At 37.0% G+C, this 14,797-nt stretch overlaps 1 protein-coding gene across 1 annotated transcript; it reads left to right on the top strand.

Annotated features, from left to right (window-relative positions):
- The first annotated feature begins 5,788 nt into the window (after positions 1-5,788).
- Positions 5,789-9,130, top strand: LOC139860199 (pentatricopeptide repeat-containing protein At2g27610). The gene is made up of 5 exons (XM_071848971.1): positions 5,789-7,878; positions 7,975-8,049; positions 8,156-8,252; positions 8,602-8,767; positions 8,867-9,130. Exon 1 carries the CDS (start codon positions 5,789-5,791, stop codon positions 7,760-7,762), a length of 1,974 nt encoding a protein of 657 aa, XP_071705072.1. The 3' UTR covers positions 7,763-7,878; positions 7,975-8,049; positions 8,156-8,252; positions 8,602-8,767; positions 8,867-9,130.
- The last annotated feature ends 5,667 nt before the right edge of the window (positions 9,131-14,797 follow it).

Genomic DNA, 14,797 nt, shown 5'->3' with positions numbered 1-14,797 from the left:
CTAATATCCGCCCTTACCGATACCCGCACTCCCAAAAAAACGAAATAGAAAAACAAGTAGAGCAGCTGATGGCAGCCGGTTTTATACAGCCTAGTACCAGTCCTTTTTCTAGTCCAGTCCTATTAGTAAAGAAGGAGGACAACACGTGGCGGATGTGCATCGACTACCGGGCCCTTAACAAAATAACCGTAGCCGACAAGTACCCTATACCAAACATCGATGAGTTGCTGGATGAATTGTATGGGGCAAGGGTATTTTCAAAACTCGACTTACGATCAGGTTATTACCAAATAAGAGTAACAGCCCAGGACATCAACAAAACAGCTTTCCGAACCCATTCGGGCCATTACGAGTTCAAGGTTATGCCTTTCGGCTTAACTAATGCCCCTTCCACCTTCCAGGCTGTTATGAACGATTTATTTCGTCCGTATTTACGACGTTTCATACTTGTTTTCTTTGATGACATTTTAGTTTACAGCTCAAGTATGGAGAAGCACATGTCTCATCTAGAGCAGACCTTGAAATTGCTGAACGACAACCGATTTTTTGCCAAATTATCAAAATGTTGTTTTTGACAAGAACAAGTTCTGTTTTTGGGTCATATAATTAGCGCGGAAGGAGTTAGTGTGGAAGAAGAGAAAATTTCAGCGGTGGCAACATGGCCCATTCCCACATCAATAAAACAGGTGAGAGGTTTCCTCGGGCTAACAGGGTACTATAGGCGTTTTGTCCGTAATTATGGACTCATAGCTCGACCGCTCACTGCCCTAACCAAGAAGGAGGGGTTTTCATGGTCAGAAGCGGCCCTCAAGGCCTTTAATGACCTGAAACATGCACTGCTAACGACACCAGTTTTGAAGCTGCCAAATTTTTCTAAACCGTTCGTTATAGAGTGTGATGCTTCCTCAGATGGGGTGGGGGCGATTCTATCACAAGAGGACCATCCAGTGGCTTATTTTAGCAAGGGGTTCTCTCCTTCTAACCGATTTAAATCGGCTTACGACAGGGAGCTCTTAGCTCTAGTACTTGCTGTCCAAAAATGGAACCATTACTTGCTTGGCCGGCACTTTATTATCCGTACTGATCACTATACCCTCAAGTTTTTAGTGGAACAACGCATCACCACTACAGAGCAGCAACGGCTCTTGCTAAAACTCATGCCATACGATTTTTCAATTGTGCATAAAGCGGGGAAAGAGAACAAAGGGGCAGATGCCTTGTCTCGTCGGCCTCACTCGGGTGAATTATTAACACTTATCATCCCTTTTTGTGTTGAGATAGCCGAGATCAAAGCTGGATTGCAATCAGACCCATTCACTCGCAATTTAATCAAGAAATTGCAGGAACAACCTTCATCCGTACCTGATTACTCCTTAGCGGATCAGCTCTTGTTTTATCATAAACGAATGGTGATCCCAGAGATACACGATATCAGACTCAAGCTTCTTCAAGAAACACATGACACTCCGATCGGTGGTCATGGAGGTTTTTTAAAAACCAATAAACGGCTCTCTTCTCGTTATCATTGGCTAAAGATGAAACAAGATGTTAAGGAGTTTGTCCAGCAATGTGTTATATGTCAGCAACAAAAGTACCAAACTTTGGCTCCAGCGGGATTGATCCAACCCCTACCAATCCCAGACCGGATTTGGGAGGATGTATCTATGGATTTCATTGCGGGTTTACCACCATCTAATCGTTCTGACACTATTTTAGTGGTGGTGGATCGTTTAAGTAAATATGCTCACTTCATTTGCTTATCCCATCCTTACACAGCTAAAGGAGTTGCAGCAGTTTTTTGTAAGGAAATTGTCAGGTTGCATGGGTTTCCGCGTTCCATTATCTCTGATCGAGATGTTGTTTTCCTTAGTAATTTTTGGCAAGAACTATTTAGATTAAGTCAAACAAAACTGAAATTGAGTACAAGCTACTACCCGCAAACGGATGGCCAAACCGAAGTTCTAAATCGCTGCCTAGAAGCTTACTTACGTTGCTTTGCTAATGAGCAACCAACCAAATGGAGCACTTACTTACCTTGGGCTGAATACTCCTACAACACTGGATACCACACAGCCACTGGAACTACTACTTTCTCAGTTGTATATGGTCGTGATCCCCCTGCGTTGTTCCCTTATGTAGTAGGAGAAACCAAAAATGCTGAGCTGGAACAACAGTTAGTTGATCGTGATGACATGCTTAAGCTTCTTCGTCAAAACCTTCAGAGAGCCCAAGATAGAATGAGAAACCAAGCTAATCAGAAACGAAGGGAACTAACATTTCAGGTTGGTGACTATGTATTCTTAAAAATTCAACCATATCGCCAGAAAAGCTTGGCTAAACGCCGATATGAGAAGTTATCCCCAAGGTTTTTCGGGCCGTATCGTATTAAACGTGCAGTGGGCCCAGTCGCTTATGAGCTGGAATTACCACCAGACGCTAAAATCCACCCGGTATTTCACATTTCAATGCTCAAACCGGCACGTGGGTCGTTTTCTTCGGTACCAACCACACCTTTACCCATCACCAAGGACTGGGAGATTGATTTACAACCTAACTCGGTCGTCACACATCGATGGGTTTCTGAAGCTGGACAACCTGTCCTAGAATTGTTGATTTCATGGTGTAACCGCCCCTTTGAAGAGTCTACATGGGAAACCTATGATTTAGTGGCTGAACAGTTCCCTGCATTCCGTCTTGAGGACAAGACGTTTTACCGGGAGGGAAGTAATGATAAGAGTCAACCATTGAAAGTGTACTCAAGAAGGAAAGATCGTGTCAATGCTGAAAAGGTGGGACAATTTAACTCTATCTTTGGAAACTGGCTTAATCCTCTGAAGCAAATCAATTACTGATTCTGGCACAATCAATTCTTTTATGACTTTCCAGGAAGTCAGGAAGAGATTTCTGCCCTAATTACAGCTTATGGATAATATATATATTATAGGCTAGTCTTCATTTTATTTCATTCAGTTTTTATATATCTCTGGTACTTGTAATTGGAGACTTAGCCCCTCTCGAATCGGGCCACTATCCTTTGTTTTTCTAATAAAATCTAGCCTATTTATCAGTTTCTTAGTTTCAGTTCTTATCAGATTACTTGGCGTAAGGTCTTACTAATTTAGTATATTTAAACAACCTGGAGTTGAGGTAGTTGTTTATAAGTAATCTCATTTATATTGTTGTTGTATTTAATGCTGTTGTGTTTTGTTTGATATGTGTTGATGTTATTAATCATGTTATACATATTGTGCTATTAAAAGCAGCAGCCCCCATTGTTAATAAGCCTCTCAAGGAGTCAAGATTCAAGGATGTTGATGTCTGTATATTCTTACTCGGCGTAAACATGTTGTTCTGTTGCAACTACTATAAGTGCTATTCAAGTGAACGAAAGTAGGAATCACATAAGGTAGGTTTTTATTGTTTTCATTTTTTTCATTCCTATCTAATTGCAATGTTTATGGGTTTTGGTTTTAGGTTGCCTTTGCCTCCTATTTTACTTGTGGGTTATGGTAATTGAATATTCTTATTGCTCCTACTGATCTATATTATTACTATCATTCATATATTCATCTATCAATATGATATATGCTTATACAATTATGTTTTGTTTCTAATTACTCCTTATATAAGTATGCATGCACCGATGATTATCAGTGATAAATGTTGTTTTGCAATATCAATTTTACATGGTACGTAAAATCTTAAATTACTCTTAATCTCTTATTCTCTTATATATATAATAACAAAAGTGAAATTAGCTCATTTTAAATAGCTAAACCTAATCATAGTCATCCATTAAACTAACCATCAATGATCTACACCATTGATTTTTTCCTAATCTTTTGCTGAACCTACCCATTGTGACAACTCTACTAGAAACCAATTGATATATTTGGTCATTTCTTACTGACTTTTTGTATGCAGGTTTAAGGGATGCATATATTATATCTCTTAATGCCAAATACTTTATTGATGCCACAAGAAAAGGAAGTCTTGGTGGATTTGCAAACCACTCCGGGTAAGTTACATACTTGGAACTTAGAACATAACTATTCAGAAGCTCTAAATACAATTTCAACCCAATTTATTTCTAAATGAGTCTATTCGGCCCAGGTTTCATCTCAAGCAGGTCAAATGGATAAACATAGCTATAATGAAAATGGGTCACTTCACAAGTGTGTAAATGTGTCGAAAGTTTTCCAAAGTGTTTTAGATGCATAAAACCTCCCTACATTATGTCCGAAATGATTGAACTATTGAAATCACACACACACAAATATGTATACATATTCTGTGCTCATACTTAAGTATTTGACAGAATTATTTGTATGAAAAATTATATTGGACAAAAAAGGGTTTCGGGTCTACCTGATCTAATCAGTTTTCAGTTTTGATCCATACAAATACTACTCGCATTTTCACGCTAATTATTTGTTGTTTCTTCTCCTTCAGGTATGTTAATTATCTTTATTTATAAACGTGCTAACTACTATGTGTTATCTTAGTTTCCTCTACTAACCAACTGTTAAATGAAATAATTAAACGAAAATTTATTGAATACTAATATACTGTTCCAACTTTAGATAAAGTAACATATTAATTGTGGATTAAATGGTTCAGTGTCTATATGTATACATGTGTGCTCTTATTTATAAATTTTTTGTAGATGTCTTGATCTAATACTTTTGACAAAAAATAAGTAATAGTGATGGCTATAGCTCACGAGTTTACTTATTCACCCAAAACAAAATCATCGCAAGGTATACACAATAATTCGAAATTATGAGGAGTTTTTAAAGGGCCTGGAAGCATTTTGGTGGCTACTGTGCTAGAGGCTAAAGTGAAGTTTGGATGTCCAGGTCATAGTTTTAATTTTGAGATAGTTTTAATGTATATCTAATCTATGAGGTTAATTTCAATTGGTTTCAACATGGAGATTGGCAAGTTCGGTTGGATAAGTCATATATAAATCCAATCTGTTCCATTCATGTAGTGTTTGATTTTTCACTATTTCGTGAAAAATCCATATATACGCACTCTTTGGTGTTATATTATTGAGGTTATTGACAACTATACAACATTATTCAATGATTTGGTCTCATTACTGGCAACGATTCAAATAATTTAAAATATAAGTTTTATGGAGTTTCAGTTTATTCTTGATTAGTCTCATAAAAAAAGCTCCGCGAATTCGTGTGCATTAAGCTAGTAATAATAATAATAATAATAATAATAATAATAATAGCTGAAAATAATATTACATTAATAAAAGTGTTGTTTGAAAAAGTGATTATATGTATTTGCAATTGCTAACGCTTCTTCATAATTTTCATCATCTCAATTCATCCTCGAACGATTTTAATTTTTTTTAAAGAGTTTTAGTGGTAGTTTGAAGTATAGATTGAGATAAAAAAAAAAAAAAAGAACCACAAACGGCTAGTTTTGTCTCCACACACATCATCCAAAATGTCGTTGCACAACATAGTGGAGCATTGCCAATCAACGGCGGCCCTTAAGACGCCTGGTAGCATCAGCACCGTTTAAACCGCGCCACCAAGAGTGGCTCAACGGCTAACCGATAAGGACGCTCTTACTTCATTCCCTTTCTTTTCAAATTAAGACTTGGGAACAAAGCCCAAGTAAAATATATAACCTGTTTGTAAACCCTAAATAAAATGATACTTATTATATTTTGTTCAACTCGACATTCATAGCAACGGAAAATCATGATTCTGTTTTGTTTGCGCTGAATATTTTAATTTTAATTAAGTTGAAATTGAACTCCAATATGCGAAAGCAAATTGTGGTCAGGGTTGCACCACTCGTGTCAACAATGTATAACACGTGCGTCAGAAACGCATCAACCACGTTATCTTTCTCCTTCCCGAATCTAGACTCTTACTTGGAACCCAATCCCCGAGACAGGGTTTACGCCTATAACAGAGACATTGAATCTTTATTGAAATCCGGATCAGTTGACTCTGCACTCCAACTGTTTGATGAAATGCCTAAACGAGATGTAATCACATGGAACATACTTATTTCTGGACTTAAGCGAAATGGGTTATCAAGAAAAGCATTGTATTTTTATACTCGAATGGTTTCGCAAGGATTTGTTGAGAGCTCGTCGACATTTTCCACGGTTTTGGGTGTGATTAGTTACGAAAGGTTGTTTCAACAAGGACTTGAAGTTCATAGTAGAGTGATTGTTCTTGGTCTGAGTTTGAATGTATATGTAGGAAGTGCATTGGTTGATCTTTATATGAACATGGGTGTTGTTGATATTGGTTTAAAATTGTTTAATGATTTACCAGAACGAAACCTTGCAACGTGGAATCAGTTACTGAGATGTTCTAATGAGTTTGGTATGTCAGAAAAGTTAGAATTGTTTTTGAGGATGAAAAGAGAAGGTGTTGTGCCTAATGCACTAACCTTTTGTTATTTGATTCGCGGGTTTAGTAACGAGAGTTTTGTTAATGAAGGAAGAAAGTTGCATTGTTATGCAATTAAGGTGGGATGGGCTGAATCTGATGTGTTTGTTTCGAATGCGTTGGCTGACTTTTATAGTGCGTGTGGGATTTTAACCGATGCGAAAAGATCGTTTGATGTTATTCCACTAGAAAATGTGATTTCTTGGAATTCATTAGTTTCCATCTATGCTTATAATGGGCTTGCAAATAATGCTATGGAGATTTTTTATATGATGCTAAATTGGGGTAAAAAGCCATCGATTCGTTCATTTGTCGGGTTATTAAATTTATCGAGTAGATATGTTGATATACTTTTTGGTGAACAAGTTCATTCTTTTGTGTTAAAACTAGGGTTTGACTATGGTGATAGCAGTTACATTCAATCTGCTTTAATCGATATGTATGGAAAATGTGGTAAGATAGAAAGTTCAGTATCAATATACAAAAATGTATCTAAAACAACACTTGAAGTATGCAATTCGTTAATGACATCATTTGCACGATGTGGCGTTGTTGAAGATGTGATCGAATTGTTCGGTTTGATGGTTGATGAAGATATTAAATTTGATGAAGTTAGTCTTTCAACCACGATTAATACATTACCAAAATCATCTTATGGAAACTTGAAAAACTGTAAATTGTTACATAATTGTGGTTTGAAATCCGGTTTTGATAGTGATGTTGCAGTCTCGTGTTCTTTAATCGAAAGTTATTCAAGATTTGAAGATTTAAATTATTCTTGCAAAGTCTTTGAATTGCTTTCTTCACCGAATGTGATTTGTTTTACATCGATCATTAGTGCACATTCACGAAACAAAAACGGATTAAAATGTCTTAAATTATTTGCAGAAATGATTAACAAGGGACTAAAACCAGATAAAGTGACATATTTATGTGTGTTGAATGCTTGCAACGATTCAAGAATGGTTCAAAAGGGGAAGATTTCGTTTGACCCTGAGAAACAACGTTTAGCTTGCATGGTTGACTTATTTGGGAATGCGGGTTTACTCGAAGAAGCCGAAATGTTGATAAAACAAACACAAGTTAGTGATGAATTGCTGATGTGGAGTTTATTGTTAAGCCACTGTAGGTTTCATTGTAATGAAGTGGTAGGAAGAAGAAGTGCACAAATGGTGATAAAGCTTGAGCCTGTGGACCCCACAGTTTGGTTACAAGTTTCAAACTTTTACTCTGAAATTGGGGATTTGGAAACCGCTAAAGTGATTAGAGATGGTGCACTAGCAAGAAAGATGATAAGTGAAATGCTTACAGTTAGCAAAAAACAGTTGTGAATATATGTTGACCAACACAAAAGACACTTTCTGACAATGTACATTTGATGCGAAGCATTGGAAGCTTCCGGATGGATGTAACGACAACATGTGTCTCTAATATTACCGTTAAAAACGTAAATTCTCAAACTCATGTGAATCCATGTAAAATTACACACTATTTCAACTGCCTAAACGAAATGACCTTTTATACCGAAACTTGACTTTTGCAGGGTGATGCAGGATTACTAAAAGGAGTAATGTTTTCAGACATTCAAGTCTGTGAATATTTGTACATGATGTCAATTGTAAGCTTTCTTATCACTCATTAACAAGTATCTCCGACTAAACCAATATATAACATGACCCGTTTGGACCCAGATTATTCATACCCAATTAAACCAATATGTTCAGGTTAGAGTCATCTGGTCCACCCTTTTGCTGGAGTGAACTTGTTACATTGAGTACTAAATATCGAGATTTGACTACCAACTCTCAGCTTGCTGTAACAGTAAGTTATTAGGTTCACTCAGTACATTTATATGCTTTGTTTTCTGATAGATTGTTCGAGATATTATGAATCACGGGGTTTGCTATTTTAGTCATATTTTTCCTTAGCAGAGCTTAAATTATAAAAAAAAATGATCTTCGCTGTTGCCTCATATGGATTATGTATACATATAGAAGTTGAACTTTTTATTATGTCTTTTCAGTTGGAAAGCTTTCACCTATTATATTTTATATGACTTTTGTGCTATTGGACAGCTGATCTGAATTTTAATTTTTTTTTTTTTTTTTTTTTTTTTTTTTTTTTTTGTCAAACCGAGATTTTACAAATCATTTAATTCGATTAACTGTAGGCTTGGGATGTTTCATGTGGGAAGAATGACGGTTTGATTGGTGGGGCCACTATCCATCTTTTTAATGTTAAAAAACAACTCAAGACAGGGAAGCACAAGTTTAGGCTTTGGCAAGGCAAGTAAGCAGATAGATCATAGATCGATTCATTCAACCACTCCCGGAAAGGTTTTTTGGTTTCTATCTTGATCTTTAAACACATTAGGTTTTATCTTTTTCATACCGTTGACTTTTTATGACTGAAAATTGTGTTATCAATGTGTGTAGGTTCCTAAAGAGGAGCGTGGGGAGTTAGAACGTTTAGAGAAGCTTGTGAATAAGTATGAGAGAGGGCTGATTCAGCGAGTTGACTGGTTAGACCGCCTTGCTTTTAAAGCTATGGAGAAAATTAAGGATCTTGAAAGCAGCAAAAACGGGAGTTCTCATTTGTACGTGATTATTGATTTCTGCAGTTTTGAACATCCAGTTGTTCTACATGTTTGTGTTGATCGAGGCTCTTGCATTACACTTGTCACATGCAAAGACAATTACTGAGGCACTAAATAATGTTTTTTTTTTTTTTACTTATACGCATTGTTGTATAAAAACCCGATTACGCCTGATTAATCCCCGATTATTCTTTTTTATGAACAGACCAATCAGGTTTTCCAAAATGCGTTGAATTAATCGGTCAAAGTCGGCTAATGGGTCAAAATCGGATTTGTTGGTCAAAGTTGGTTAAAATCTAAGTTGGTCAACATTTTAATATAAATTTAATTAGATTTTTGGAGTATTTTAACAAATGAACGATTATGTTTATGTTTTTAGACAATTATGTTGAAGTTTATGGCTTTCTCATATATTTAAACATATAGTTTTAAATTTATATTTTAAATTATAAAAAGTCCAGTACGATTAATCCCCGATTTAACCCGGTTGCCGTTTAATCCCTCCAAAGTTCCGACCGAGTACTCTTAGAGTAACGATTTTCGCAACCTTTTTATACTGAGTTGTGCAGCATCTGATGTAGTGATTGTGGCTTATGTGTTGGAATTTTTTTTCATCTGAGATTTTGAATGATATGTTATAAGCTGATGATGCTGTGAACTCTATATCACGTTATCCTAAATGATGTTGACTGGTTTTGTCTCGTCTTGCGATATGTCAGGAATCTGGACCGAATTTATTAATACCGGCATCTATAACGTCAACTAATGAACTGGTTGAGATTTGGTCAAGCATGTGCCAATTTGAATTTCAGATCTACTGAGCTTTTCTTCTTGCTCTCCTTGCTACTAATGCCGCTAATCTCTTTTACCCCTTCGTTCTTCCTTTCAGGTTTGTTGTTCCGGTGTGAGTTTCCTTCTCCGGCCACCGGCATCTCGCCGGTGGTCCGCTCGTTTTTTTTCCGGCAACTCTACGCTTCTCTCTCCTTGGTGGCTGGTGATTCTCCGGACGACCATAGCCTTTCCGTCGCCGTTCTCGTGGTGGTTGGACTATGGTTGTTAGGGTTTCTTTCTTGCTGCCTTTTTACCCATCTTCAGCTTTGGATCTGAGGTTTTCTTTCTTTCCGGGGGTGGTCGGTGGTTTACTACCCTGTTAGTGGTGGCCACCGGCCGGTTTTTGTGAAGGAGAGGCTTCTATGCCACTGCTTTCTCTCGCTGATTTCTCAGATCTGTTGTTTTTGGTGGCTGTGGAGGCTCATTGTGTTGTGGTGGCTTTTGGCGGTTTTCCACCAAGTTCGTGGTGGCAACTAGAGGCAGCCGGATACTGTTTGCAATTGACTGGTAGTTGCGGTGGTCTGCCACCCAGTTGGTGGTGGCCATTGTTTGCGGTCAGGTGATGGCGGGCGGTGGCCTCTAACGGCAGCTGGAAGCGACTAGGTGAATGAAGGATCGTGGGTTGGCGGTGGTTGTGGGGTCCGTGGTGGTTTTGGGGTTGTTTGTTGGCCGTGGTTTCACCTTGCGAGTCTTCCATTCCGTGGAAGCTTTCGGTTCTGGACCAGGCGACGATTTCCCTGTTGGAGATCTGGTCCCAGATTCGAAGGAGGAATCGGGTTTTTGCGGGTTTGGCTCTTCTTATGACGGCTTGAGTTGCTTTGTGGTTGCTGGTGTTTTGTTTTTGTTGTTGCGGAGGTAATCGGCGTTCTCCTAATCGCAACCACTATCTATTGTATCTGTTTAGTTAATACTTTTAGTGTTGTTCTTATATTAGTTACCCGCGTTTAGTTTATTAAGTTTGTATTACTTCCTAGTCATTTTTATTCCGCCCTGTTGGTTGGATGTATTGATTTAGGTTAGTTTTATTGCCGTTTGTTTTGGCTATGTTTGAGTTTCCATATGTATCGATTGTACTTGTTGATCTTCGGATCCGTTATATGTTATCGTTTTTTTTTTTGAAAAAAAAAAAAATGAACTGGTTACTGTGTGGGACCCAGAAGTGGGGAAAATCAACCCCTCAGAGCACAAGCAATTGAAACTCTCTAGGAGTTTGAACCGTGTTATCATTTATAGAGATCTAAAGCCTAGTAATACTGAAAGGAAGTAAGTTATACTAAAGATTTAATAATTCAGTTTCCCGTGTTTATGTATAAATTCATCTATACACACTTCTTTGTATCACTGATTGCTGTCTGAGTGTTTCACTAATTTGAGTTTGCTGTAAAGCTGTAAAAGACTAATGTTCTATATCAGATGTTGCTTGGAACACTGTTATCAATGGCATATATTTTTTTCATACGTATGTCGTCACCCGTCATGATACCCAAGGTTGAAGAACTCGGATCTCGGGGAGATCTCGTTTGGACATTTTTTGGGAGATCTCGGCATCTCGGAAAAATCTCGGGGAGATCTCGGACGTTGACTTACGTTGACTTTTTAGTGTTTTTAGTGTAAATTTATATTTATAAATAAATATATGTATTTTTATATACATTATTACGAAATTTTACAAAAAAATACGAGAAATGAGTGAGAAAATTCGAGAAATTGCGAGATTTTACGAGAAAATTTGAGAAATAAACAAGAAAATATGAGAAATCGTGACTTTAACCAAGTTTGACCCCGTTGACTGGAAAATCTCGGGAGATTGACATCTCGTCTCGGTTGCATTCAAAAAATGAGATCCCGAATATATCTCGGGGAGAAATAAGGAGATTTACAACACTGATTACATTGTAAGTGAAATAATAGGTCTTAAAACAACATGTAACAAGCTAAGTCATGCCTACACAAAAGGAATATGAAAGAAATTCAAAACGGTCAAAATAAAAAAAAAAAGGCAAAATTGAAGGCTTTCGAGGTCTCGTTTTGAAAAATATTTGCGACAAACCGCCTACGGCAGTTTGCCAACGGATAGATCCCGAAAAAATACACGATTAAAAAAAAACGGTGACCAAATTGGAGCTACCAGTCAAAAGATACGATATATCTAATATTTTGGCCAAAGACACAAAACACCAAGCACCACGAACCGTCGGTGGTGTTTCGTGCGTGGTGTGAATTTGCGTGGAAATATGTCTTTTTCGGAATCTAGACGACCTCGAATGGAAAGCACGTTCAGAGAGTATTGCTCGTTCGACCGTTTTACGGTGATCTTGAGATTTTCAGCACAATCTGAAACCGAAGGTTATGCGCCGCCAAATGGTACTACATCTGGCGGCGCATATTAATAATTTAAAAAAACTTGTTTAATCAAGTGATATTTGATTCAAAATTATATGCGTTATACATAATTACATTGCGAGTGAAATAATAGGCCCGAAAACTATGTATACCATGCTAAGTCAGGCATACACAAAACTAATAATACGATATAAATTGAAAACTTTCAAAAAGAACATTAAAAATGAGTAAAATGTATTTTTTTCGGCATCCTGACGACCTCGATTGTCAACACACTATCCAGGAGTCTTGATGTTAGGGTCGTTTTAGAGTGATTTTGAGTATTTCAGCACAATCTGAAACTAAAGGTTATTCGCCGCCAAATGTTACTCCATTTAGCGGCGCATTTTAGTGATTAAAAGAGCGTGTTTAATTAAGTGACATTAGATTCAAAATTATATGGGTTATACATAATTACATAAATTGTAAGTGAAATAATAGGTCTTAAAACAATATGTAACAAGCTAAGTCATGCCTACACAAAAGGAATATGAAAGAAATTCAAAACGGTCAAAATAAAAAAAAGGCAAAATTGAAGGCTTTCGAGGTCTCGTTTCAAAAAATATTTGGGACAAAACGCTTACGGCAGTTTGCCAACGGATAGATCCCGAAAAAAATACACGATTAAAAAAAAAACGGTGACCAAATTGGAGCTACCAGTCAAAAGATACGATATATCTAATATTTTGGCTAAAGACACAAAACACCAAGCACCACGAACTGTCGGTGGTGTTTCGTGCGTGGTGTGAATTTGCGAGGAAATATGTGTTTTTCGGAATCTGGACGACCTAGAATGGAAAGCACGTTCAGAGAGTATTGCTCGTTCGACCGTTTTACGGTGATCTTGAGATTTTCAGCGAAATCTGAGACCGAAGGTTATGCGCCGCCAAATGGTACTCCATCTGGCGGCGCATATTAATAATTTTAAAAAGCTTGTTTAATGAAGTGATATTTGATTCAAAATTATATGCGTTATACATAATTACATTGCGAGTGAAATAATAGGCCCGAAAACTATGTATACCATGCTAAGTCAGGCATACACAAAACTAATAATAAGATATAATTTGAAAACTTTCAAAGAGAACATTAAAAATGAGTAAAATGTCTTTTTTCAGCATCCTGACGACCTCGGTTGTCAACACACTATCCATGAGTCTTGATGTTAGGGTCGTTTTAGGGTGATCTCGAGAATTTCACCACAATCTGAAACCAAAGGTTATGCGCCGCCAAATGTTACTCCATTTAGCGGCGCATATTAGTGATTTAAAAAGCGTGTTTAATTAAGTGATATTAGATTCAAAATTATATGGGTTATACATAATAACATAGTTACATTGTAAGTGAAATAATAGGCCTTAAAACAATATGTAACAAGCTAAGTCATGCATACACAAAAGGAATATGAAAAAAATTCAAAACGGCCAAAATCGAAAAAAGGCAAAATTGAAGGCTTTCGAAGTCTCGTTTAGAAATATATTTGCGACAAACCGCCTACGGCAGTTTGCCAACTGATAGATCCCAAAAAAATACACGATTTAAAAAATGGTGACTAAATCGGAGCTACGAGTCAAAAGATACGATAGATCTAACATTTTGGCCAAAGACACAAAACACCAAGAACCACGAACCGTCGGTGGTGTTACGTGCGTGGTGTGAATTTGCGAGGAAATATATCTTTTTCGGAATCTAAACGACCTCGAATGGAAAGCACGTTCAGAGAGTCTTGCTCGTTCGGCCGTTTTAGGGTGATCTTGAGATTTTCAGCACAATCTGAAACCGAAGGTTATGCGCCTCCAAATGGTACTCCATCTGGCGGCGCATATTAATGATTTAAAAAAGCTTGTTTAATCAAGTGACATTTGATTCAAAATTATATGCGTTATACATAATTACATTGCGAGTGAAATAATAGGCCCGGAAACTATATATACCATGCTAAGTCATGCATACACAAAACTAATAATCTGATATAAATTGAAAACTTTCAAAGAGAACATTAAAACTGAGTAAAATGTCTTTTTTCGGCATCCTGACGACCTCAAATGTCAACACACTATCCAGGAGTCTTGATGTTAGAGTCGTTTTAGGGTATTCTAGAGAATTTCAGCACAATCTGAAACCAAAGGTTATGCGCCGCCAAATGTTACTCCATTTAGCGGCGCATATTAGTGATTTAAAAAGCGTGTTTAATTAAATGACATTAGATTCAAAATTATATGTGTTATACATAATTACATAATTTGTAAGTGAAATAATATGCCTTAAAATAATATGTAACAAGCTAAGTCATGCCTACACAAAAGAAATATGAAAGAAATTCAAAACGGTCAAAATTGAAAAAAGGCAAAATTGAAGGCTATATAGGTCTCGTTTCAAAAAATATTTGGGACATTCCGCCTATGGCAGTTTTCCAACGGATAGATCTCGAAAAAATACACGATTAGAAAAAAACTGTGACTAAATCGGAGCTATGAGTCAAAAGATACGATAGATCTAACAACAACAACAACAACAACAACAACACACCCAATCCCATTTTGTGGGGTATGGGGGA

This window comes from Rutidosis leptorrhynchoides, chromosome 7 (genome assembly GCF_046630445.1).
Source record: "Rutidosis leptorrhynchoides isolate AG116_Rl617_1_P2 chromosome 7, CSIRO_AGI_Rlap_v1, whole genome shotgun sequence".
Classification (NCBI taxonomy): domain Eukaryota; kingdom Viridiplantae; phylum Streptophyta; class Magnoliopsida; order Asterales; family Asteraceae; genus Rutidosis; species Rutidosis leptorrhynchoides.
The sequence above is the reverse complement of the archived record's forward strand: the minus strand, read 5'-3'. Positions and strand labels throughout refer to the sequence as shown.